This window comes from Convolutriloba macropyga, chromosome 6 (assembly GCF_964194025.1).
Source record: "Convolutriloba macropyga chromosome 6, txConMacr16.3, whole genome shotgun sequence".
In the NCBI taxonomy this organism is placed as follows: Eukaryota; Metazoa; Xenacoelomorpha; order Acoela; family Convolutidae; genus Convolutriloba; species Convolutriloba macropyga.
Genome location: NC_134473.1, coordinates 26180212 through 26207517, shown reverse-complemented (window position 1 = coordinate 26207517; position 27306 = coordinate 26180212). Strand labels below are relative to the sequence as shown.

General features: G+C 34.5%; 2 protein-coding genes across 9 annotated transcripts in view; one reads left to right on the top strand and one right to left on the bottom strand.

Moving 5' to 3' along the window:
* The window catches only part of LOC142341596 (alpha-1B adrenergic receptor-like), a 213196-nt gene that overhangs the window by 61502 nt on the left and 124388 nt on the right, over positions 1-27306 (bottom strand). The window lies entirely within an intron of this gene.
* On the top strand, positions 409-13457 carry LOC142340896 (uncharacterized). Its single transcript, XM_075391667.1, has 4 exons — positions 409-823; positions 3488-3804; positions 9823-10061; positions 13174-13457. The coding sequence occupies exons 1-4, from the start codon at positions 561-563 to the stop codon at positions 13288-13290; spliced, it is 936 nt and encodes a 311-aa protein (XP_075247782.1). The 5' UTR covers positions 409-560; the 3' UTR covers positions 13291-13457.

The following is a 27306-nucleotide window of genomic DNA, read 5'->3' as shown; positions in this document are numbered from 1 at the left end:
AAAGGTGGATGCGCGGGTTTGGCACTTTATTTGCAATCGCGCATTACCGAGTCTCCTTGTTTTGGTTTCTGCATTTGTTTACCACTTTTTTTCATGCACATGTGTTCTCTATAAACATTGTATACATTTTGCAACATTTTTTATAGATGCAAAAAGAATAGAATCATCAAATAAGCTTACGTTAAAATTTCTCGGTGAGATTAGAAAAGGTAGTAAACGCCACTTTTTAATTCTATTTTTAGCAGCATTTTATTCAACAGCCCACCGCGTTTTGTTGAACTCGTGGTTTTTAGTTTTGTTGTTTTAAAGCCAGCCGTGTTTAATTTTGCTCTGGCGACATTATCGCTCAACGCAGTGGTTTGTTCATCCATAACATGTGCTTGAGGCATTTAAATACTGTAGCTGCATTCATCGGATTTTCAATTTAACAACTGAAAGTTTTGTAATTTTTATGTATTAACTTGTACCAGCCTTCATTTTTGCAGATGTATTTGTTCTTTAAAGCTCACAAGTTATTGATTTGCATATAGAAAATAACTGCGATTCAAAATTGCCTCAAAATGGCACAGAGTGGTCAAAAACTATTGTTGGTGGCTAAAATAAAGCAGAAAACTGGTCGCCTCAATAATGCCCTCGCTGATAAAAATCCCAATTTTGACATCAAAAGTTTTAAACTTGGAATTGATGCTGATCTTGATGAGTTGGAAAACTGCGTCAGAGCTCAGATTGATAACGCAAAAAATCAATCAGATGTTGAAGAACTGACGAATGAGGTTATGGAGCTCCGTCAAAACGCTGAGGAAGCTGTCGATAAATACCAAGGGTAAAATTTAATGTCAGATTCTTGTCATTTTACTTTAAAAGACTCCATACGCCAGAAATTGTAGTTTGTCGCGTAATCTCAGATTTCATGATTTTTTAATATTTTTTGCAAAATGCTCTAGCATACAATATGAAGTACAGATCTGGGCCTGAAAGGCTTGCGCTGAGAACGCTCAAAACCAAAAAACCTCACATCTGACGTTTGAACGCTCAAAAAAATGTCCCGCTACTCATATTATCTCGTTCATAAACTTTTTTAAATTGAGATTTTAGAGACGATTTTTGCTCTGTCTCATTCCTATCCGTACCAAAGTTCAAGAACGATTCAGTACTGGAAACGCATAACTGCAAGACTTTCTAAAAAATCAGTACTGGATCATTGCAATATCACCTGTTTTAGTCATATAAGACTTCATTTCCACTTGGCAAGTTGATTCCCAAGTTAAAACTAAATTTTCAATAAACTTCCAGTGAAAACTTTAAATTCATGAAACTTTTGTAACGTACCATGATTTCCACATTAAATTTTTGGTCACTTTCCCGGAGTGCTATAAAATGATGCCGGGTCATACCAAACAGTAAGTTAGCTTTTGGACGTTTTCCTGCTGTTTTTTGGCGTTTTTGTGTGCAAAAAATCATAATTAATGCCAGTCTGCAAATGTAAAAAAAATCAGAATTGTCGCAAGTCTAGCCAGTAAAAAAACAGAAGTGGCACAATTCCGGCAAGTAGAAATTCAGAAGTGGCGCAAGTCCGGCGAGTTAAAAATTGGAATCGCGGCAAATCTGACAAGCAAAAAATCAGATTTGACCCCAGTCTCACCATTGAAAAAGCAAGATAAACGCACGTCTGAGAAGTGAAAAAACAGATATGAATCAGTGCATAACTCAATAAAGATGAGCAATTGCATTGATAGTGGCCCAGTACTTCAACGCCCTTGGAGTTAGGCACGGTAAAACGCTTAAAATTGACGCACTAACCATCTTCCAAAACGGTATATTAACAGTTTTGTTTCTGTCTTTCCAAATAAAGCACAAGTATTTTTCAATCGTCTCAAGTATTTTCTGAATTTGTCCAAACAATTACTATATAATCTAATCTAATATATGTCAGGGCGAATATTTTGGAGCGACACATAAAACCTATAAAACCTATAGTGACGCAATTCATCTAAAAAAACCTAAACATAAACAATACAACCATAGCAAAAAAGGTTGGATATTTGTCTACCTCTAAGGAATCACTCTACCACGATATAGATATTTTAGTCCTTGAACTACCCGTACCAATCTCCAAAAACAAATCTGTAATGGGAACGGCCAAATGCAATTCTCCGTCAATTTTGATTCTTGCGCGGACTCTTGTCATTTTTTTTTACCTGCGTCCAAACTGATATGTTTAGATTTTTTTAGAATCTGATTCCCTACTCGCCAGACTGGGGCCAATTCTGAAAATACAAAGGGCATACTTGGCCAATTCTGATTTTTCAGATGCCACACTGGGGCAATTTCTGATATTTTACTCGCCAGACCGGCACAAATCTGATTTTTTTTCAGAGAAGGTCTGGAATACGTCGAAAATAGTCAAAAAATTTCCATTTGCATAAGTCTGAAATCTCCTATAAAACAATAAGGGTCCGTAAACACTCAATTTGCAACAACTGACCATGCGGGGTACAGAAACGCCGAAACATTTATTTTAAAGTGAAAGCAACAATTATATAGGCATCGTATCAAACTATAAAGGTTTCTTCGTTTTTGACCCCAAGCAAGGTAAAGTTTTAAAAAAAAAAATTGGTTCGGCGGAAAATTTCAGAAATTCGGTGATTTGGGATATTTAGGTGCGTAATTTGGCTTAAAACTGCTGAAAATGGTTAAAAACGGGCGGAAAACGATATAACTGCACACCTTGTTACCCCCCCCCCCCCCCCCCCAAAAAAAAAAAAAAGTGATGAACAATTCAAAGAAAAACGACATTTAAATAAGTTCTAAAAGCACTTATAAATGAAACTCATTGCCCTTAACAAAGGTTTCGGATAAAACCATCGCTTAATTCATTCCATAGGAACTTACTTATGTAGTTGCTAGGACGAGCTAAAAAGTTCTAAAAGCACTTATAAATGAAACTCATTGCCCTTAACGCAGGTTTGGGAGTAAAACATTGCTTAAATTATTCCATAAGAACCAACTTATGTAGTTGCTAGGGCGCAGTATACTACTGCAACCTGCATACTACAGCAATATGGCTTCAATGAATCCAAATTCAACCGCTTAGCAGTCGAACTGATTTTTGAGTGCACAATTAAAATAAAAACTTGGTGCTATTTGGGGGGATCTTTGTGGGAATTTTTTGGGGGGATTAATTTTGTGGGAACTTTTTGGGATTAATCAGCAATTAACATGAAATGAAACGTTGAGTAAAAAAAATAAAAAATATAGCTATAATGCGTAGAATAATTTTGAGTAAAAAGAATTCTGTTTTTGAGATACATTAAGCATATTCCATCTCAGTTAAAGAGAAAAATTCGAAAACAATTGACAATCTAAACAATTGGAGCATCCTGTCAAGCTAACCTACTGCCCAATTTACAGTAGGTTATTTTCTCCTCTAACACAATGTTGAAGCTTCTAACATAAAACAAAAACAATGAACAATTTTTTGTTTTAGAACCGTTTGTAAATGTAAGCTGGCATTCTTAAAGATGGCGGTGCCAACTAAATCCACTCTTCGCTCTGTTGCTACCACTCTCATCTTCAATTGGAGAGTTAGCTGCATGTTCCTGGCCATTCTGCTGGCTGTGGCCATTGTTGTGATTCGGGGCATATTTCATTATCGAATCTGGTGGGATGTCAAATATTCCTGGAATTATCTACATTACAATCCGTATGTCATGGAATATGACTACCAAAGTGGCAACCGATACAACACCAGATTCCATCACTTCGACAAAACTGTCTACGGTGATAGAGCTTTGAAGGCAACAGGTGAAGTCAAATAATTAATGACTAAAAAATAAAATAAACAAATAAATGAGACAGGAACATTTTTGAAAATTACTTTTTTTCGCATAAAAAGTACAATGGAATTTGCGGTTGTCTATTCGTCTCTATCAAACTCATCGGTTCGAGACAGTGCCCACACCAATATATTTAAAGGACTATTGCAATAATTTGTGGATTTTTGAGGCGAAGACATTGTAAATTCTAATGCCAATTAGAATGATTTTAATATGGAAGAATTTACAGTAATCTATCGCTGAATACTGAATAGCAAATAATTAGTATAATTCCTCCTTTTCGCCATATCAACAACATAAGGCTCTTCTTTGCACGTATTTAGATACGTTCTGTGGATCGATCCAAAGAAATGAAATGGACCAAATGTTCTACTTTATTTGGTAGGAGCGCTCTCCCGTAAGTGAAATTGCTGTAGTTGATTTTGAGTTCTCCGGTCCCACTAGATTGCTCGCCAAGTATGTGAAAATCAGTTGAAACGTTTCGCTCTTTTGCTGTTGCAAATAGAGTTTCGACCCTTAGTTTGCTGAAAAATTTCCTCGATTTTTCAATGTTTTGACTAATAGTGCTTTTGATTACTTAAATTATTCAAATTTTCGTTTTTTATTAAATGCACTGTAGATAGCAAACTGTTTACACAATATTTTCGGAGAAAGGTGCCACATTCTAAAGTATCAGTGTTTTTTTGCCCCCAAATATAATGCACGTGTTATTATATAGCAAGTTACAATGTAAAAAATAACACGTACTTCTGGGGTTGTAAAAATTTTAACATGAAAAACTAAGAAATCTCTCTTCGGCGATAGCCAAACAGCCATGAACTAAACTCTTTATGAAACAAATTTTTATTAAAGTTATTATTTTTCAGTATTTTTCACTAAAGTATTAATCAGTTTTTTCGCTGTCATTTTCCTCAAAAAACAAATGTGTGTAAACCCATAAATTTTCAAGAGATCTTGAAGAGGAAATTGGGAGAAAACTAAATGTCAAAACTACTTGGTTTCTTGAATACCCAAAATTCTTGTTCAGACACCCAAACTTTTGTTGAACTGTCATAAAAAATATCAGTTACATCAGTTGTTTGAGGAAAAGAAACATTTACGATGAAGAATTCTCGTCTTTTAGTTTGCGTTTTTTGTTGTTAGTTGACTGTTTTATTAACAAGGAACAAACTGCAAATGATAATTTTTGCATGGCCCCCTCTACAAGAAATCTTAGTTTTAGAGTGACATCTTTCTTTAAAAACACGGTTATAAAAGCATAGTATAGCTAAAAAAGTACAGTTGACAGAATAGCTGTTCCATTCGCAAAATGATGAAACAGCATTTTATCCATTTAAATTTGGTGCACTAAGTATACCTTTTTATGTACCACTTAAGTTCTAATTAGTTTTTGCTGAGTTTTTTAGTTTGTTTATCTGTTTTCGTCATTTCCAATTTAGCTTGGAGTGCTGTTGCGCTAGATTGTGCATTTTGAGACAAACATTGTAAAGTCTAATGCTAAATATAATGGTATAAAATAGAAAAATTTTCTCTGAACTATTGTTTAATAGAAACAAGGAGGCTCGGTAATGTGCGTTCGCACATTAAGTTCCGACCCGGCTCATCTACATTTTTCACTAAATTGTCTACCAAATGACGAAGAGATAATAAAATTAACATATCAACATATCGTTCAACAAACTAAAAAAATAAAACAATCCACTCTAGAGGACCTATGAGACCTGGGGCTACCATAATATGACTACCAGAAAAGGCGGCAAAAAATCAAATAGAAACAAATATTAATTACGACCAAAACTCTTTGTCCATTTTTTGAAAACCACTAATAACCAAATCAAATGGCAACAGATGAAATTTACACTCAGACGATTGACCGGCTCTTTTTTGGAACAAAAAATGGGACTTTTCCTCAATGAGACTTGGCAACAAGTCGACTAGAGATAAGCAAAAGGGGCAAAGTTTATTACATCATTGCTTTTTTTAAAAAAAAGAATTAAAGTCTGACTGATTAGAAACATTACACATCAAATGAAATCATTGAGAGTTGTTTATAACTCAATAGAGAGCGACTGAGGCCTTTCATTATCCAGGATATGCTATACGACTACAAAAAAGCGACAAACACAGGCAAAAACAAAATTTGCACGAAAAATTACGCACGAAAACGATCTCCCACCAATCAATTAAATATTAAGTTGATCAATAAAAACAACAAAAATCTTCGTTTGCAATTTTTGAGGGTAACAAAATTTGTAAATCAAATGACGCCCATTATTGTGATACTGTGAAAAGAGAACAAAAACCTACAAAAAAGGGGCAAATATGCAAAACTCACGAAAATCGGTTTTATGAAAACTGGTTGTTCAAGAAGAAAGACCATTTTAGAAAATTAAAACCGTTAAAAAGAGCAAATTGTATTTTAGTAAATAAAAGTATGTGAATTGTGTATAGGGGTGCTTAGCTACAGAAATAAAATTGGCAGATCTCAAAAATCTATCTCCTCTTTTTATTAAAAACAAATATTTTCAAAATCCATAGCCAACAAAAGCTTTCGACTAAAAGAGTAGAGAGTTTTTCTTGCAACTACTCCGAAAATTAATTGTGACTGTTATTAAAAAGACTAAATCATAAGACTATAAAATAACATTATTTCCAAGCTGATCTAATAAGTTTTACAAACAACTTTAAAAAACCACAATTTTGAAGCCATTAAATTTATAAGATATTTGCCGAGAGAATATAACATCTTCATTTGCGTCTCCTGTGACCATCAAAACGTCTTTTTGTAAAACGACTATCACAAAATGACAACAAAAAGAACAACGAAATCTGAAAGTAACTAAACTTCACAAAATTCTTCTGAAACAAACCTTCTAAGCCCTGAAGACATCATCTAGAACGTTTTAACAACAGACAAATTATTGTTTGATTCAACAAAACATTTAAAAAAGCTCTAGACAATGACGCTTATTTACGAAAATGATAAAACATTGTGTAATTCGAAAAAAACGCAAACCAAAACAAAAAGGGATAAGTTGAAGAATAATATTAATCTTTTTTAGAAATTTAATTCGAAAGTCAAAACAACCATTAGCTATTTACCGATATCAATTATTAAGTTCATTTGTTTATCTCAAGTTGGCTACTGAGACATTTAATTACACAATATTTGGCATATGACAACCAAAATTAACAACAATTAAAGGGCAAAAAAAAAAAATTCCTACCAATTCCTGCAAGAGAACGGTGTCGCAGCCCTTCAAACCATATGTTATGAAAACAAAAAATACGATCAGTTTTAAATATTGTTTTTCAGTTAGATTGTTAAAAATGGTCTCAAATTGCAAAAGAAACAAAAACAACAGCAAAAATAGGAAATTATGCACAAAAATTAGAAAATTTTGTATGAAAACTTGTAGCACCAAAAGCAAGAAAACCTTCTGTTGAAAAAAGCGGCCACAAAATTAGTTTGTATTCTATACGGAGGAAAGATTGACCTGAACATACTGAGAATAAACAAAATGTTGACTAAAATAATATAAAAAAATTGACAATTTCAAAAAATCACAGAAATTTCCTTAAAACAATTACAATCAATATCATAAGAGACATTAGGTAACAACCGAATGAATAGAAAATAATCACTTGCGCCTCTTGAGGAAGAAATTTAGATGTTTGAGTGTTAAACTTTCAAATCAGACTGACAAAAGAATAACAAATGAAGGCAAAACACAAGAATTTAGTTAAATTTTGCTAAAACTCTTCCTCAAAAACATAAAAACCCTTTGGTTCTCTGAAAACAAACTGTATCCAGATTCAGCCTCAAATTTACGTAGAATGGAGCTGTCATTAACGGAGCCCTGAAAAAAAATATTGTCAGTAATTAACATTAAAAAAACAAAAGCAAAATATTTTGGAAAAGGAAGCTTCAAATTAAAAATCAAAAAGTCTGACTCTAAGAATCCATATTACCGAACCTCTCCCTGATTTTGCCGCGAGCCCAGCAAACCGACCAAATGAAAAGTTCCAAGTGTTTGCGAACTAGACCAATTGTTGCGTGGTGTTCTTCAAATATTAAAAAAAAGAACGATGCTTTTTGTTTAATTATCGAGTTAAATCTGCAAAAAACGGCAAAGTTTTTATTCCAGAAGAAATTCATAAGGCACCTAATTGCAACTAGCAATCTTTTTGAAATTAGGGAGTCTGTTTTAAGGTTTCTAGGTCACTAATTCAAACAAAGAGGTCCAAAAAACGATATTTTAAGTTTTTTTGATGAAAATTTTAAATTTTGAAAATTTTATCAAAAATTTTAGCAAAAAAAGTTTCAATCAAACAATTCAGCAACGCTTTTCTATCTCTAACGGTAACAACAACACTCTGCCGTTAAAAATTTTAACTTGTTTTGAACTATGTTAGCGAAATTGTGCCAAATTTTGGCAAAAATTGCTGAAAATGTGAACAAAAAGAATCGAATGATCACAAAACTTTAAACCACGATAACTCCCTGTAAAAAACGAAAATCAAAACAATCTTTTTAATTACGTATTCTACGTTGTACGGGCTTTTCAATGATACTACTCACAATTCTCTACGATGGATATATCGATCGGCCAAAATTGACTGAACAAAATAAAACCCAGTTGAGTATATAGTTCCTCCTCCCCACTAAAGGGGGGTCGGAACAAATAGTTTTTAGTTTAATCCTTCCTTTGTTGACATATCGAACACTGTAAAACACCTTTTCATATGTGTTTAGATGAGTTCTGTAGAGCTAAAGAAGTTTGGATGCGTTCTGTGGAGCTAAAGAAGATTCTTTTGACCATTAGTGATTTTATTAAAATAATTTATTTAAATTTTCGTTGAAAGAAACAGTTGTAACAAAAATCAACTAAGCTTTAAATATATCTCAACACTCATAAGTGCACTCTAAAACAGAATAATTTGACTGATGACATTCATTTTTGGGGGGGGGGGGGGAAGCACTACACGATGAATTGCAATTTGCATGATTTAAGAATTCTGATGATCGCCATCAAGATTTCGGATCTGTTTTGTTTCGGTCCACAGTGTTTTTACGCCTCCAATTAAAATGGATGTGTTGCTATAAAGCAGATTAAAATATAAATTCAGCACGTAAGCATGGGGGCGTAAAAATTTTATGCCCTCTGAAATGGGAGTAAAGCACGAAACGGAAAAGATCCATACTGTTTTACATGATTCACACAAGACTTCAAGTACAATACCACGCAAAATCAAATAAAAGTTTTCTCCATTCAGTTGCTAACGATTTTTCTGCTTAGTCTTTCAAATGCTTATCTGTTTTTGTGAATCATAATTAATCTCGGAGTTTTGAAGAGGCAATTTTTGGCCATTCAATATTGATTTTCATACACTGAGTTTGTGAACATTCGCAGTGGAAATTTGTTCCGGCAAAAGTATCAGGCAAAGTTTTGGTGCAAAACATCAAAACAAAAATTTTTGTTTTAAATATGTCGTTTCCTCATACTGTAAATCACGCAAAAAATCGTTTAATTATTATCACACGAAAAGAATTTTCTCATGTAAAAATTTTCGAGATGTATAACCTATACACGCAACAATTTGTGTTGTGTGATTATTTCACACGGGAAAGTTTTTGGGTGTATACTATACAAAAATTCACAAAATTTATTTGTTTGTATCTTAAGTTTTTGTTTGTCATTTTGACCAAAATTTGTTTACAAACAGGAAGGGTAACTTGGCAATTTCGAACAATCAGCCTAGCATCCGTTAGCTAGAAATAGGAAAACGAATTTCTTGATTGGTTTCGCTTTCTCTCTTTCAACTTTCACCTCCAAAGTCCACTTTTTGAGCGGAATAGGAGTTTAAAACCTCCTCCGTTTACTTTGTTTTGGTCGCATCGCGTTTATTAATTAACTATTTAAAAGGTCCTTCGACTTAATGGGAAGTTTTTGTAGTGTCGTATGAAGTATTTGCTGAATTTTAGCCTGGACTTGCCTGTCCTTCTCTGTGTTCCTTGGTCTACTGAACATGTTGGAAAGAGGGCTTGGAATCAACTCAATTGGATGCAAGGTGTTTGAGATTGTGATGAGTGTGGCTGCTGTCGCTCTGTGGAGTCTGTCGATCGTTCTGATTGTCTTGTATAATATGAAACCTCACGAAGGATACCCGAAGGGCTACAACATTATTCAACTGACCCTCTGCGCACTTTCTCTGTTTCTCCAGGTTTGCCAAGCTTCTATCATAGAACCGGTCGATCGTTACTTTTAGTGATATATCTATATCTATTCCTTTCCCTTTTCTTAGGTTCGTTTGTAGGCTATAGGCTAAAAGCAGAGTGTTCAAGCAAGATTAATTCATTCCAACTTTCAACTCTCAACTATTTTCAATTTCTTTTCACTGCTCTTATTTTCACCATATATCATTCATTGCTCGGATTGGCGCAGCTCTCAAACAATACTTTTATGCAGTATATGACACTTGATACTGATCATAATCCAGGTCATGCTTTGGGTTATTGGTCAAATGCGCGCAGACAGTATTGAGACATGATTTTGCTCGTTCTTTACTCGAGATTCTATATCTCGTTTATGGTCTAAACTTTATAAGCAAAACATACTTTCTCCCGCCACTCTTTTGATGCGTTTTGAATGTGATCATGAAGGCACGGCACTGCAATACAGGTGATATCTAAGACGTTTTTTTAAAACTTTAATTTTTAGACAAATAGTAATATTACGTATGACTTATTTTGCGGCAAGACAACAAAATTTCGTTGAAATAACTTATGCTAAGTTTGAAATTCATCTTGCTTTTATTTCACCAAAGTCATTGGGGTTTTTCAATTGTCTCATTTTTCCCAGTATGACTTTTGACTGATAGATTTAAAATCGATTGTTTTTAAGTAAGTTGGAAGTATTAATACACACCACGCCAAAAATTACCTAACTTGCCTAGTCATCAAAATGGTCACTAAAACTCTTTCCGAGTGATTAAAAGTAGCAGAACTGGGACTTAAAAAGTATTGAAAAGAGTGATAAATGGCGAGAGGAGAACATCAGTGTGATTGATTACAGTCGTGTGAGGATTTTTATCCTATTGAAAAACTAATCATCTCCGGAAAATGTACACTGAAAAATCTTTCACCTAGTTTTTGTTGTTATTGCACATAGTTTAATTCAAAAAAATAGCTAAAAAGTTCCGTAACATTATAAACCTAGCCTTTCTTCTCGAAGGCTTTTGATAAATACTTTCGAGATTTAACATTCTTTCGGAAACCTTTCACATGAATAATGAAGAACCAAAAAAGTTGGCATTGATTTATCAGAGTAGATCCTTATTCCTCGATGATTTATTGGTTTATTGCAAGTTGTTTTGATGTTTATCAGGGTCATGTTTACATGAGTTTTGATTTGCAGTTTAAGATTCATGTAATCAATATATTAGAACGTTGTAATTGATGTGCTATAGGATATCAATTACAACGTTCTCATAGGAGTTAGGTGGTTATGACTCTCCCACGAACCAAAAAAAGCTATCTGTTCTGACCAGAGACTCATTTGCGACCCCTTGCCTCCTTTCAGAACGACCAAGATCAAAGAATCCACCGCTAACTAGTGGTCAGTCCCTTTATAAAAGGGAATGGCAAATGTTGATTCAGACGTTTGTTTTAAATGACTGTCAAACTTCATCTATGGAGCCGGCAAACTTAAGCAATGGCATGCAAAGTTTTCAATCTGATTTTGAATTGACTTCATTGAATTTTATGCAGGAGTCATTGGTTTTATGAAATGCATATGTTATAACGATACTTAAAGTCTCGAGGGTGTCTAAGTATAGCCTCTGATCAAAAGGTCACTTAAATCTGGAAGGTCTGATCAGAGGTCACTTTGTTTTGAAAGGTCTGATCATAGTCTGTTTATAGTCTGGAAAATGGTCTGAAATTGAGTCCGATCATACGTGCACTATAGTCTGGACCATAGTCTGGGTACCGTCTGATCAGGGGTTAATTTGGTCTGGCAAGTCTGATCAGAGGTCATTTTGGTCTGGAGAGTCCGATCAGAGGCCATTTCACTGTGGAAAGTCTGATGATAGCTCAATTTGGGTCCGGGCCTCAACCTGGTTAGAATGAATTGGTTTCCACATTTAGGTGTGTAAAATTTTTGATGCAAATCAGATTCTTAACTGGGACCTTGTGAGATCTTAGGTCCTTGTGAGATCATGTATTGTACGGTTCAAAAGTTACAATAGCATTTGGCAGACTTTACACATTGTTGGGTGTCAGTCAAACAAAACCTTATAAAATTCACTCTTTCTGCTGAAGTAGTGCTTGGCTGGTTCGGGAACTAAGTGCACAACGATCTTTAAAATTTAATTGTTTGCCAAAACTGATAAAATCAAACTAAGGAAAACTGAATTATAATAAGTACCAAATTCTCAGAGTACTTGAACTATTTCTTTTTGTCTCCTTTTCCTCAAAAAACCTACTCTCTTCTCTTTGAGTTCTGCGTCTGCCTGCCTAACACTTTCTGCTGCTACTCACATGTCTTCTGCGCTTCATTGAACTTTATACATTTTATTCATTGTTCCTTTTATTTTCCAGTGCGTTTGGTTTTTTCCATGTGGTGTTTTCTGATCATTTTCACCTTGCATTTTGCCTTGCATTTTAATTTTCTACATGTAGAAGAATGAATAGATTGCAATTTCAAATCGAAACTATGAATGTTTTATGTGAACTTGTTGAGAGCTCGTTTAAAAAATGTATTATATGGGTTTACAGGATCGTGGTTCAGTGACGAAAAAGTTGCGAAAAAAAGAAGTTCAGCTGTTCGTTTCTGCTTTCAGCTCAGTTTTTTTCCACCATCATATTTTTGATAACTTTTTCCAGCTTTTGTTCTTCAACGCAGTTGATATGGTTTTTGGGTTTTATTCAACTCAATTAAACAATTTATGCTGTGGTCGGAGCCCGTGGGCGCCAAAATCTAATAAAATCAAAATAAATGCACTTAACTGAAAAACTCATTTGAAAGCTGCTTTTAAAGAAAAATGCTGCAAAGTGAAACGAATTCTCTTTGATTGTCTCAAGACTGCCTATAACCTCATTTTAACCTAATTAAATAATGTATTACGCTTTAAAACTATTTTATTGATTGCTGCTTGCTATATTACTGTAGTACTGAACATTATCTTACACTCACGACTCACGATACGTTTCGGGGCTATCAGCCATACTTCTAAATTTTTTGTCGGGTGACCTCGGACTTGTTATTTATTAATTTAATCTCTAAGTGCTCGAACTAGTGTCACCACGATTTTGGAATTTGAATTTCTTCTTTAGATTCTTTTGATTCTGGCCAATGTGCGAGAGATTATCAAAATTCGAAGAAGCCGAAAATGCGACAAATGGGAAACCCTTCCCAATGAACAGCACCCAAGCCTGGCTACTCTAACTTGAAACCCACTACTGCACTACTGAAATTGTTTGGAAAAGCAGAAACTGAACCGGGAACTAATAAAGCAAAGACCAGATTTTAAGAGTAGATGCTCAATTAGTTAAACTCCAGCTCGCTCTACTTTCACCCCTTGCTTCCATTATTATTTCAATTATATTATTTCATTATATTTTCTTTTGCCTAAAATGCTGGAGACCCAAGTTACAAGGAGTAATGATAATACATTTCCGTACTAACCCAAGTTGCAAGTTAAAAAAATGTAAGAAGGTCGCATATTTGACTCTGTTATATAACCATGATTATCACAATCCACTGAGATTGTACTAACCAGGGTTGACATTTCTTGGCAACCATATCCAAGAGCCATATATGGTTCCATACACGCCATACAAAATTTTCGTTGCATGATCTTACTATAGTTGCCAAGTTTTCTATACAATTTTTTTTCGCGTTTCAGCGACTCCATGGAGGGGTTAGTATATACGAACAAAATAGACAGGGTGCATCACAAACAGTACATTTTTGGTCTCTATGGCTCTTGTATGGCATCCAGGAAATCTTGTAAGGCATCCTTGTGTTCTTGGTCACCATATATGGCTTGGGTATGGTTGCCAAGATTTATTTATGGTAGTCAAATCGGGAAAGTGTTATTATACATTGGGCTCAAACGTCCTCTTTTTAGCAGGTTGGCAAATCCCCATTAATCTTAAAAATAAATTCAATTAATAATTTTGACTTTTTTCAAATAGTTACGGTTGAATTGATTTAAAACTTTACATAAGAAAGCAGTGTGTTGATCAATTTTCAAAACCTAACTTGTCATGTTTTTATAACAGACAATGCTTGTGATGACTTGATGAACTAATTTAGATTAAAGGATAATTTTATTTGCTTCGAATTCAGTTATTGGGAGCCTGTGTTCTCAACGGAAAAGCTTCATCTAAAACGATAAACTGGTAGATAAGTATTTCTTGGAAGTAAAGTTTTGAAATACGGCGGCCATTACACTACCTGAAAAAAATGAAGTCTGTTCCATAACAACCTGAAAACAAACGAATAATCTGCTTAAACTAGTACTTTAACTGGTCTTCAACTGTTTTGCTCTAATTTTGCCTGATAATTACCGGTTTTGTCTGCAAAACCCCAATATTTAACAAATTTCCCTGTTTTTCAAGTATCATGTTTGAGCATCGTGCAAAAATTTGAATTTTGTTTTAAAAGTTTCAAAATGCATTAAGATTTTAATATGAACAGAAAAAGGAATTTGAATTTTGTTGTAAAAGTTTCAAAATGCATTAAGATTTTAATATGAACAGAAAAAGGAATTTGAATTTGAGTTTTTGTGGGGCCTTTTTTTTCTTAACAATGAAAAAATCCCGACTGGTATTTTCACTTAAGGTCAGCGATGTCCTCTGTGAAAAACTTATTTGATTACTTTGGAAAACGGAAGTGAAAACTCCGGGAATTTGCCACCCGTATTAACAAAAAATTGCAATAGTTGTCCAAAATGTTGAGTTTTTCAATCTTCACAAAATATTTCAATTAGTATATGTTTTTGGCGCAATTTTATTTGTAAATAATTGAGACCCACTTCGCAAATTTTATCATTCTCTTTCTCTGCCCTAATATGTGTAAGTGCAAGACTACTAATTGTCGCCAAAACTCTTAGCTAGTATTTGGGGCTTTTTTCTGCTATTAATCAAATTTTAGGCTAAATTTTGTTCTGACTGACTGACGTATTTTTCACCGCAGAGGGCCCGCATCTTTTAGCGATCAATGGGGTGAAAGTGTTGAAGCTTTGTAGGATTTGCGGTTTTCGAGGTAAAGTTTTGTAAGGTTTGCAGTTTTTATCGTTTATTTTCACAGCCTTAATCGGAATTCGTACAAAAAAGTTAACGTACATGAATTCAAACCTGTCGCTTTTTGAATGTCATCCGCAATTTCGTCCACTGCTCCATCTGTAAATTACTACAATGATATTTCACGTGAAACTGAATTAGATTCAATCTATTTCGCAAAAAAACACAATTTTTTGAGAACCCCAACTCTTACAAACTACAGCTTACAAATCAGAAATCATATAACTATTCACTGCATTCACCTCAATTTAGTTCAGACTCATTCCTCTTCACGGATAACATTGGCATGAACAATTTTGTAGGACCATCAATTTTTACAAACAGCAATTCTTTCAAACAATCACCTCCTTCTCAGCAATTCTTAAAATTTTTTAGCAATTTTTAGTGTTGAAACCTCCAACCAAGTCTATACATGCTTGCTCAAAGGTAAGTGTTATGGGCAAATGTGACCACCCGGAGCTATCTATCGGAGCATTTCAGAGCTGAACCATGAAAAAACATGCTGCATTTTTGCACTGAGCATGAATATGAATCTGTTCATGTCATATTTTTCTATTCGCAGTCTGGATTGAGCAGTCTGCACTTATTTTCTACTTTTCATCTGAGCATATCAAATAACCGCATGCTTTCAATATGAGCAGCTATAATTACCGCATGCCCTCTATCTGAGCAGATTGTTTAGACGCCGCAATTATCTCTCTCTCTCTCTTTCTCTCTTTGTCATCTCTCTCCCTCTCTCTCTCCCTCTCTCTCTCTCTCTCTCTCTCTCTCTCTCTCTCTCTCTCTCTCTTAAAACGCGCGGGAAAAAAATTAAAATGAAACCTAAATTGAAAGTTGAAATTCATGCTCAATAAATACATGAATTAATTTAAAATGGTATTTAATTTAGATCAAGTTCAATTTAAGTTCGCAGTTTGTTGTCAATTTCATTTTACTTTTGCTATGATCTCGCTATCTCCGGAAGTTATTATCCGCTCCCTCCAGCTGTTGCCCTTCGGAAGTTATAATCCGCTCCCTCCGGCTATTGCTCTCCGGAAATTATAAACCGCGCTCTCCAGCTGTCGCCCTCCGGAAGTTATAATCCGCGCCCTCCGGCTGTCATCTTGCAGGTATAACGCGACAGGGGTGAGGCCAGCTTTTCACCTGTTATTGTCGAACTGACCTGGCCAGTAGGAACATCCACCTCAACATCCGGAGAGTAGAATTAAATAGAACGCACACATTACCTGTACATCTAAAATGGAGGAAAGCGAAGCAGCATCTTGAGTTCCAAATAGAAACGTTACAATTGAAACAAACGACTACTTTAGGAGGAATTGCTCTAAAACTGATGGAGGGGGTGATGTGAGGAGGGCCAGAGGTGGGAGGGGGGATGTGATAGGTGGGCGCAAACTGAGAAGAATTGGGGCAAACTGAGATCGTAGTGGACACAATTTCTGATAAATCACATGATTATTGCATTCCCAGGCTGAGGTCCTCGCTAATGATCAGACGATCATTTGCGCACAAGGGGAGGGTATTGTTGATGCTTCTGACAAGAAATTTTTAACGAGGACCCCGGCATTGGCTGTCTTTGACCAACATCAGCCTCCTTTTTTGGGTCTTTCCCATTATAGCCCCCCAATCATGGTAATTATATCATAATGGGGGGCTATATTTTCATGGAGTGGGGGCTATAATGGGAAACACCTTTTTTTACAATTCTCAAAAGCTAATTTTGAATTTGAAAAGAAAACAATTTCCTTTGTACAGAGAATTTTTCTTTGTTCTGTCTCGCATAGTTTTTTTCCGTCTTTCTGTTGCAATAAAAAGGAACCAGAAAATTTTACTCACTGATTTGTCGTAATTTGCTTCAACAACATCAGTGAAGTCTTGACACGCAAATTACTTATTCGAATACTCAATTCATTTTTCTCACATGGTGCAACGAAAAGCGATGGTGGTAAATTTGGCAACAAATTTATTATAAACAAAAATAACTGTTTGCTCGGAGTTTTCTCAGAGAATTAAAGCCAGAGCACTAAATTTTTTCATAGAACAAATTATGTCTTTTGAATAAACTACAACAGGTCATGGAACATAGAGAGTATATACATTTCAAAAATTGACAATTTTTTGATGAAATCGTAAAACAACAACTTTGATCAAAATTAACAGAAAAACTAACAAAAAATAAATATACGGAAGAAAATTTAGGATTTCCTAAAAAATTGTGCTGCTTATTTCCTAAAAACAAACGTTGTTCAAAACTAATCTACGCGAAAGTTGAGCTGAAAATTTAGTAAACGTTTATAGACCGCGTGAAACAAAAAAAAACAACGGATGAAAAGTTTGAAGACAAATTTGCAAAGAATATTGTCGTTTGGTTTTAAAAAAATCTAGACTTACGTCTCCAAAATGTATCCGAATAAATTCATGGAAAGAAAGAACACATCTTACGAAAGAAAGGCAGAGCGAAATACAATTCAATCTTATAGCATTAAAATACCCAATACATGGCTAATAAGATCTCCACTCATCTACTTCTATTGCTGCTAATAGTAATTGTTTTAATTAAAGAAAAATGAGGTAAATAAAGACGTGCAGATAAAGAACACGAAGACCCTAATTTGTGAAAATCCAATGTCTCACTTTCTCACTTAAAAAATTGCACAGTTGTTTATTGAGCTTTTCCACAATATTTTTTGCAAACTTGAACATTGCTTATCTTGAAGTCTTATCTTGCTTTACTTCTTTCACAAAATTGTTATAGCGGATACAGTTTTAAGAATCATTTTATATTTTTGCTCAGTTAATACTAAATTAATGAAGCTCACACCAAAACTCTTTCATATACTATCGTATCCTCATTTTCTGTGCAGTAAACTCTTGAAGATACCTTTTCAGAGGAACAAACACTTGCATTATTTATCTTTGATTTCGGGAAAAAATGCTTTGAATTTTCTTTTTTCTGTACTTTGCATTTAAACTTTGTCTATTTCGGCCTGGTAACACGGCTTCTGAATCTGCCCGTTATGTTGGAGTAATCAAATTGACAGTCATGATATCGTTTTCATGAAAAAATTTCTTTAACTAAAAAGAAATGATCGTGAAAAGTACATACAAAGCGTGAAAAGAACTAAAATATGCAAACCTTCGAAAAGTGTGGCCTCAATTTTTCTTAAGGAAAGGAAAGTTTTAATTAATTGTCTTCATTGGTTCAGTTTATCAAGATATTAACACTGGTTGCACTTTTGTATATCGATATACACAAGTGTAATCAGTGTTAATCTCGTGATAAACTAATCTCAAGACAAATATTTATATTTTTCCTTTCCTGAAAAATTTAGGCCACATTTTTCGAATCTCGGAATCAGGCCTGATTGACTTTTGTACATGATGGCGTACACAAAACACGCTATTTAATTGTAAGATCCTTGTACGATTACTAACAAATAATCAGCGTTTCTGTATAATTATAGGAATTTCATATTTGATCCCTGTAAGACTATAATAGTATTGGGAAATTTAATAGATAGGTTGTCATCAGTTTATTAAATTTCCCAAATACTATAGTCTTACAGGGATAAAATATGAAATTCCCATAACTACACAGTAACACTGGTTATTTTCTAGTAATCCTACACGTGTCTGACAATTAAATAGTGTGTTTTATGTATGGCATCATGTACAAAAGTCCATCAGGTCTGATTCGGAGATTTTCCAGAGACCAAGAGATTATATTTTCTGGTAAAGAGAATGCAAGACTTGGTTATATAACCAAAGTCTTGGACCTCTGTGCAGACAGGAGCTCATAAGTTTTGGTTTTCTCGGACAGAGCAGTATCAGACCTGATCAGTGCCTGAACTACGCATGGGAGTTTTTTTTATTGTTTCTGAATCAACTCTGATGAACTCTTAGAAAATGTTGGAGCTTATCTCCGAGGCCGTTTTTGAGTGTATTTATTCTATTGACTTTCAATTGTCTGGTTATCAGTAGCTTCATAAGATATTCTGTAACAAATTGATCCGAGCGTAACGCTGGCTCTCGAATCTGCAAAAATACTGGTCGGAACCTGGTCTCCAGGGGTGAAATCGAAGCTCATGATCGACAAATAATCCATACCCTCTAAACTGGAAGGTGAACCAGGTTCAAATTGGAAATAACTGTTCATATTCTGACCTGCATCAGTAATCCACTGGCCTTCGACAACTTCATCAGTTAAGCCTACCCAGCAACCATGAAACGATGACGTATAGTACATATGTTCTACTATGAATTGAACGGTTTCCTGTTCGCCATCAAAATCATCAAAGAGTTTCGCTGAATGGCTGTTCAAACAATTTTCTTTTGCCTGGAAGTAATCTAATTTTGTCAATACCCATATGTAAGTGTACAAACGAACAAGAGGACCTTCACATCCGGGAGGTTTTCCTGACCTCGATGATTCACAAGTTCGAGTCTGTCGTTTGATGTAATGAGTGGAATTGTCTACTAATGTCGAAGTGTCGACCCATGGTGTTAGTTGAGAATATACTTTTTGACAGGCATAGTAGAAACTGCCTCCATTGCATCCACCGTCATATAATTGGATATACATGTATGGCACTCCACCCATTATTAGGCAATGTTCGTTAAAGCTGAAACAAATCATATGAGTTAACAATATTTTTCCAATGATCTGTAAAAGAATTGGGGGAAGGCGCTGTAGTGTCCTGGTGAATTTATAAGTGTGAGTTTTAAATCCATCCAGGCAAAAGAACCGGGTAGTATTGCTTTAGAAATCACTTTTGAAGCCAATTATTGTTTAATAAACAAGTTACAAAGCTAGCTCAAATCTATGGAAAAATTTCTAAACCTGATTCAAAATTCTGCATGAATCTTGCAAGTTATTAAAATCTTTCTAACTTTATTCTAACTAACAGTATTTTTAAAGAAATTGTAATTGACAGTAACTAAAAACCAAATGAACTGACACTTGCTAGAATTTCGATCAGCAGAACTGAAACCAATTGACTTTTTAATATACCTTTTGAATGTAAAAACTTGCAATGTTTCAAACGCGGATTTGATCTAACAACTACAGACATCCACCAGAATCTCAAGCCATCCAAATATTCCGCGTTAAGCATCAACGTAATCAGTGAACGACAAAAACAATTACTTTCAACGATTTTTTCTTTATTCACACGAACGGCTTTTCGGGTAATCAACAGTCGGAAAATTTTAAATAATTTTGAAAATTCGCAAAGATCCACGCAATATGCCTTTAAAATTCGTAGATAAAAAACATTTTATTATTGACAGCAGCATCCATTTTTTGGATGGCCTTGTTAATCAGTCGATTTAATCTGATACGACTCCGTAAATTTTTTGAATCCCAAAAATTCGTCAAATGTCAAATGCGCACGTTGTTTTTTGCTGTACAGTGATACACTTCACATCTTTCAAACAATCACGCACTGCAAAACAGCAACGAAGAAAAGTTTCATCTGACTGCACTTTTATCACTGCCTGCTAAATCTTCAAGCACAAAGTATATGGTATATTTGCAAGTGATAACGAAGTGCATGAGGTCTTTTGTAACATTTACCAGCTGGATCTGCTGAAAATATTTATATTGAGACGTCACAACCCTCCAAAAAAATGTAATCTTACGCCATTATTGTACTAACAAGATTTGTATCGAATGAGTACTCATTTTACACGAAATTCTTCTCTATCCGTAAGAAAAAAAAGCGTAATTTGGAAATATATATATATATATATATATATATATATATATATACATATATATATATATATATATATAAATATATATATATATATATCTGTCTATTACCCCATATCAAAGACCCAGATAAAAACTCATTGTTCTCGATTTGTTACCATTGCCATTATTATGTTCATGTTTGCAGGTCATGTGGATGGCTTGACCAAAAATGCATCAAATGTGCACGTTTTTTTTCGATATACAGTGATACACCTCACTTCTTTCAAACAACCATTAGGACGGCAAATAGCAACGAAAAAAAGTTTCATCGGAAGGTTTTTCAGATTGTTCAGCACTTTTATCACTGGCTGATTAATCTTAAAATATGAAATGCATGGATTATTTGCTAGTGATGCCGAAGTGTACGAGATCTTTTGTAACATGTACGAGCTCATTCTGCTGAAAATAATTATCTTAAGGCGTCACAATTTTTTTGTTTCAGTTAAAATCAAAAATTGTTTCGCAATAAAATAATTTTGTTAAAGTTTTTGTAGAAAACAATAACTAAAAACCAAATGAACTGACTTACTAAAATTACAATCAGCTCAACTGACTCCTATTGATTTTTTAGAATGCCTATTGAATGTAAAAATTGGCAGTATTTCAAACTCAGATGTAAGTTTCCGGCAAACATCTAGAAAAATTTCGAGCCATCCAAATCTTTCTCGTTAATTTCAACGTAACCATTGAACGACAAAAACACTTATTTTGAGCCTATTTATCGTTCTTCATCCAAAAGGTTTATAGGGTTACCAACAGTCAGAAATTTTTAAAAAAAATTGATAATACGCAGAGTTCCACAGCAAAAAAATTTGCTACGCAATCTACCTTTAAATTTCATAGATAAAAAACATTTTATCATTGGCAGGCACCAGCATAGAATTTTCGGATGGCCTTGTTAATCAGTTGATTTAATCAGACTCAAAGCCGTTAAATTTTGTGAAAACAAAAAAAGCGCCAAATGTGCACGTTTTTTGTTGTACAGTGATACACTTCACTTCTTTCAAACAACCATTAGAACGGAAAATAACAAAGAAAAAAGGTTTCATAGAAAAATTTGCAGATTGTTCATCACTTTTATCACTGCCTGATTAATCTTAAATTATAAAGTGGATGGATTTTTTGCAAGTGATGACGAACTGTAACATGTACGAGCTCCTTCTGCTGAAAAAAATATCTTGAGACGTCACAATTCTCCCACAAAAAACTACGCTTACGCCATTATTGTATTAGGATTTATTTTATCTAATGTGTGCTCGTTTTACAAGAAATGCTTCTCTTTGCGTAAGCAAAAAAGCGTAATTTTGAAATATATATGTATATTTTTCCGTTACCTCAAATCAAAGACCCAATTAAAAATTCAGTGTTCTCGATTTGTTAGTATTTTCAATATTTTGTTCATGTTGGCAGGTCCTTTGGATGGCTTAGAAAAAAGTTTTGGTTCAGTGAAAGTCAAAAAACATTTTGCAATAAAACAGTAACAATGTTAATTGGTTGGTTTTTTGGCTCTAGATTGTTATATTAGCATTCAGGTTGTCTGTCAGCTCACAAATGTTTTAATACCAGAATAATTCAATACATTGCAGGAAGAATATTCAAAATATTATCCTTCTGCTCAAAGAAATCGAAAAAATAAACGAAGTCACATTGATTTTTCTCACGCAGTTTTTCATCGTTAAGTTTGTCAGTTTGAGCAAACTTGACACCTATTTGTGCTATTCACGATACTTTAACGTTATACATCCTTTCTTAGATTGAATTAGTTTCCTTCTAATTTTAGATCAATTTGAGCCATACTTTAATAACTGAAAATGGCGCTGTGTTTCCTTCAATGGATTTCGAGAAATTGGCCGCAATACGTGCCCCTATTGTTACATTTTAGTGACTGATACGTTTCACGTTTCTACTTATGAAATGCCGACAAATGTTAATTTGGGGGCAAGATTAACTGCTACGAATTCTATTTGTAACGGGCAAGTTCCCCATAGATACGTTAAATAGGATTTTCCGCTATCCATGGGGTGAATAAATCATTGAATAAAACTTTCGATTCCCAGGTTGAGGTGCCATCCGGAAGTGAACTCTATTCAGACCAAGTCCGACGCACACGGTGTGTTCCCAGACAAAAATTACAAAATTCTGGGATCATACCGCTCAATAGTATGATCAGAGGTCACTTCGATTTGGGGATGGTATGATCAGGTGTCACTTCGGTTTGGGGATTGTATGGTCAGAGGTCACCTCAGGATGGGAATGGTCTGATCAGAGGCGAATTCAAGCGAACATTAGAAGCGCTCAGAGAAGAATTTGAGCGCAATTGGGTCTGACCAGAGACAACTTCGAGAGGCATTTTATTTGATTTTTTGTTTTGTTTTACAGAGAGATGTTGGCTCTGCCAAGAGGCAACAAAACGCGGCATTCTGATTACAGACACATCTAGAGTCTGATGGTTTTGATCAGAACCAAAGGGGTCCAGCTGATAGAACATGCCAGTCCCCTTCAAGAAAGTTTTGTTTAGCTGTAGAATGCGACGTTTTATACGGAGAGCTGTCTAACTTCATCCATTGAGATCAAAATATGCACTAATGGTATTTCTTTAGATGGATTTAATAATGCAAATATCAGTTTTTGTGAATTGAATATATTATAACAAAATTTGTTTATAGTGAAAACTATTCACTGATCAGATTATTTCGAGTGCAATTGAGTCTGATCAGAGGTGATTTTGAGTGCACAGTAGTCTGATCAGGAGTGACATTTGAGCGGACAATAGTCTGATCAGAGGTGATTTTGAGCGCACAATCGTCTGGAAGATGGTCTGCGTTTGGTGTGGACCGTGGTCGCACAATCGTCTGGACAATGGACTGATTTTTGGTCTGATCAGAGGTCCTTTCCGTCTGGAAAGGTCTGATCAGAGACAGACAGTTTCGAGCGCACTTCGAGCGCACACGGTGTTTCGAGCGCACTTTAATGTGATCAGAGGATATTTTGGTCTGGGATGGTCTGATCAGAGGTTACTTTCGTCTGGCACGGTCTGATCAGAGGTCACTTCCGGATGGCGCCTCAACCTGGGTTTGGCGTGAAATTGTCGCCACCTCAGACCCCATTCAGTACGAGGAAACTTCCTGTATATAATGGATATAGCTTTTTCTGTCACTCAGGTGTTGAATTTTCACTCTGCAGCTGATCCTATACCATCAAAATGGCCCTATGGAAAAATATACCTACACGCCAATGCCAATGAGCCCCGATGTACATAATTCTGTACCCCTATTATGCACTAGTTCAGCCGGTAGTAAGCGTTCTTGAATCTATGTAAGTCTTGTTCTGATTGGTTCAGTCTTTGTAGAGTGTTTATACAGTACGTACCCTCTAATGGGCGTTTTCATGTCCCGTCTGAGATGCGAGGCTAGGTAATTGTTCTTTTTACAATGATGTGTATTAATATTAATACTGTTGGATGTTAATAAGGGTGCTGAGAGAATTTTTCTGACTCTTCTATTGATGTGATATTTTTTTATTAAATGCAGCGCTATCGACGAACCAAGTCGGTGATTGGTCTGATACGGCGCACTGTTTTTTGTCGACCCGCTAGAGTAATTAATGGTGATGCATCATTGTTCACATTGCTGACAGTGTAGATCGAAATGGCCGTGTTGGGTAAAAATGTGGGTTTTTTTCCATTTTCTGTTTTTTGTACTTGAGTGATTTTTTTTCTTTAAAAACTAACCTCTATTATGCAAAATATCTCTCAAGATGGGTTTGCTTTAGTCCTTGTTTTTTCAGTACCTAATAAAAAATATAGTAGAGGCGTTTAGTTTGATCCACAGCTACCGTTTTGGTGCAATTGGTACCAGTAACCTAAAATTTTTTTTACAAGTCAAAAAGGTTTTCCCTGAAAAAACTTTGATATCGCGATTTCTCGAAATCTCGTCTTCTGTGTCTCGAAATATTTTTTCTCGGTATATTAGTGATAGTAGATCTTCTTGTTTTTTGAGTGTTTTGTGATGTTCTCTAGGTTGTACCACTTATATGTAATGCGGTTTTGGCCTAAGTAGAGTTGGGATTGGAAAGATGCCAAAAGGGCTGTTTTTACAGGAACGTACACTTTCATTTCGATAGGAGTCTGAAAAATGAAAAACAAATTTTTTGAAGGAATATCTAACTTTTTTATGTTATTTTTTATTTTAATTTTTTTTGGCAGGCTAGAGAAAGAGATGTTGGTTTTTGCTGATATATTTTTGTTTCTTGTGTTCAGAAAATATTTAGAGACGACTGTTTTGAAAATTAAAGAGAATTGAATCTCGTTTTGTGGTTTTTGACTTTGGTCTATTTTATTTTCTCTTAAAATCTACCTTTGATTTGCAAAAGATTTTCGAAGTTAAGTTAGTTATAGGCCTAGGACATTCCTAGATTCGTTTAGTTTGATATAGAAACACAGTTTAGGTGTTTTTGGATCCAGTAAACTCAAACTTCTCGCTATGAGTAAAAAACTTCTCTCAAAAGAGTTCTATTTCTCGAAACATTAATCAAAGAAGATTTTTTCATGTTTATAGATGCCTCATATAACTCTTTTAGTTCTTCAGTTGTACCAACTATATGGAATGTGTTTAGTGTCAAAATTTCATCAGGATTGGGAAATTGCAGAAAAAATTAGCTTTTTCAATGCGACGACTATTAAAAGATTAAGTTTCGTTTTTACTTTTTCTCGGCAATTCAGAAAAAAGATATGCTGATATTTGATGAACATCTTTGTTTCCCATGTCAGAAAGTATGCGGAGACAACCGTTTTGGAAATGATAGGTGTTTTTTCTTTTTATTTAGTTTTTTAGTTTAAAGACTTATGTCGGTCTTTCCTTACCTATTTTGCCTCTATTTTGCAAAGAATTTCTCAATATTGCTTTAAATTAGGCCCTAGGACGTTCAGATCCTGTTAATGTTCAAACGTGCAGGCACTTAGATTGATAGACTGCTATAAAAATATCGTTTTGGTGTAATTGGCTCTAGTAATTTATACTTTGTTAGCTACTTGCATTGTTATCTACTCTAAAAGTTCATTGGGATCGGAAGGTTACAACGAATGGTTTTTCTACAGGAACGTCCTTTTGCGTAATGTTTAGGTTCCGTTTTGACTTTTTTCGGCAAACTAGAAATAGCTAAGTCTGTTTTTAATGATGTTTTGTCTCCCATATTCAGGAGGTAAATGGAGTCAGCCTTTCGGTATAAAAAAGGGCTTTTAATGTCTTTTTTAAATTGTTGACTTCCTTGACTTAGGGACATTTTTTTCTTGTTTGATTTACCTCCGTTTTAGCACTCTTAAAATTTGGTCTATTTTGGCTCTTGGAAATTCAGCAACTATTTATAAGTAATATTAGAAGCGTTTGTTTTGATAAACAGCTACAATTTTTCTCTATGAGTAAAAAAAAAGCTCTGCTCTCAAAAGTCTTCTATATCTTGAGGATTTTTTTGTTTTTTTTATGTGTATATTATATGTTGTCCCCCCTTTGTACATGGCCATATTTAGAAGATACATAGAGACAACTGTTTTGGATATCAAAGGGTTTTTTATCTTTTTTTAATAGGTTTTCACTTTTGATGTCCAGTTTTTATTTTTGAAAAGTACTTCTATTTTGCTAAATATTTCTCAAAATATGTAAAAGGTTCGCCCTAGGAAGTTCAAAACCTAATAGTATTAATCAGAATGAAGCCACTTATATTGATTTATAGCCATCAATTTGGTGTAATTGGCTCTAGTAAATTAAAACTTCTCTTTGTGACTAAAAAACATTTTTCTAAAACGCCTCTTTTTCTCGAGATACTGGTGATATGAGATATGTTCTTTCGTTTTTTAGTTTGATCAACAAAAACAACACTTCCATTGGTGTTTCCGTCAAAATTGCAGCGCATCCGGAAAATCAAGAAAAGTGATAGGATTGACAAGGAAAGTCGATTTTCGTAAAATTTGGGATCCATTTTCTAATTTTTCTTGGAGAGCCAGAGGAAGATATTTTTGTTTTGATATTAAATCGTTGTTTTCTATATCAAGAAAATCTATGAAGACAACTGTTCTGGATATATAAGAGTTTTGTTTGTTTTTGATTTTTGTTTTCGACTTTGTTGACTTAGGTCATTTTTTTCATCGAAATATACCTTTTTTTTCAAAGATAAATCTCAAAGGATTTATCTCGGGTTTAGGGGGCTTAAGACATCCAAAATTTATTGATGACCAGTAGTAGATGAATTTCGTTGAATATAGAGGTACAGTCCAGGTGTAATTGAATCCAGTAAAATAAAACTTTTCTCTCTGAATCAGAAAAGACTTTCCTCGAAAGTCTTTTTTTAACATATTGTTGATAAGAGATACTTTGGTTTTTTTCGTTGTATTAGGTTGTTCTCTCGGATGTACC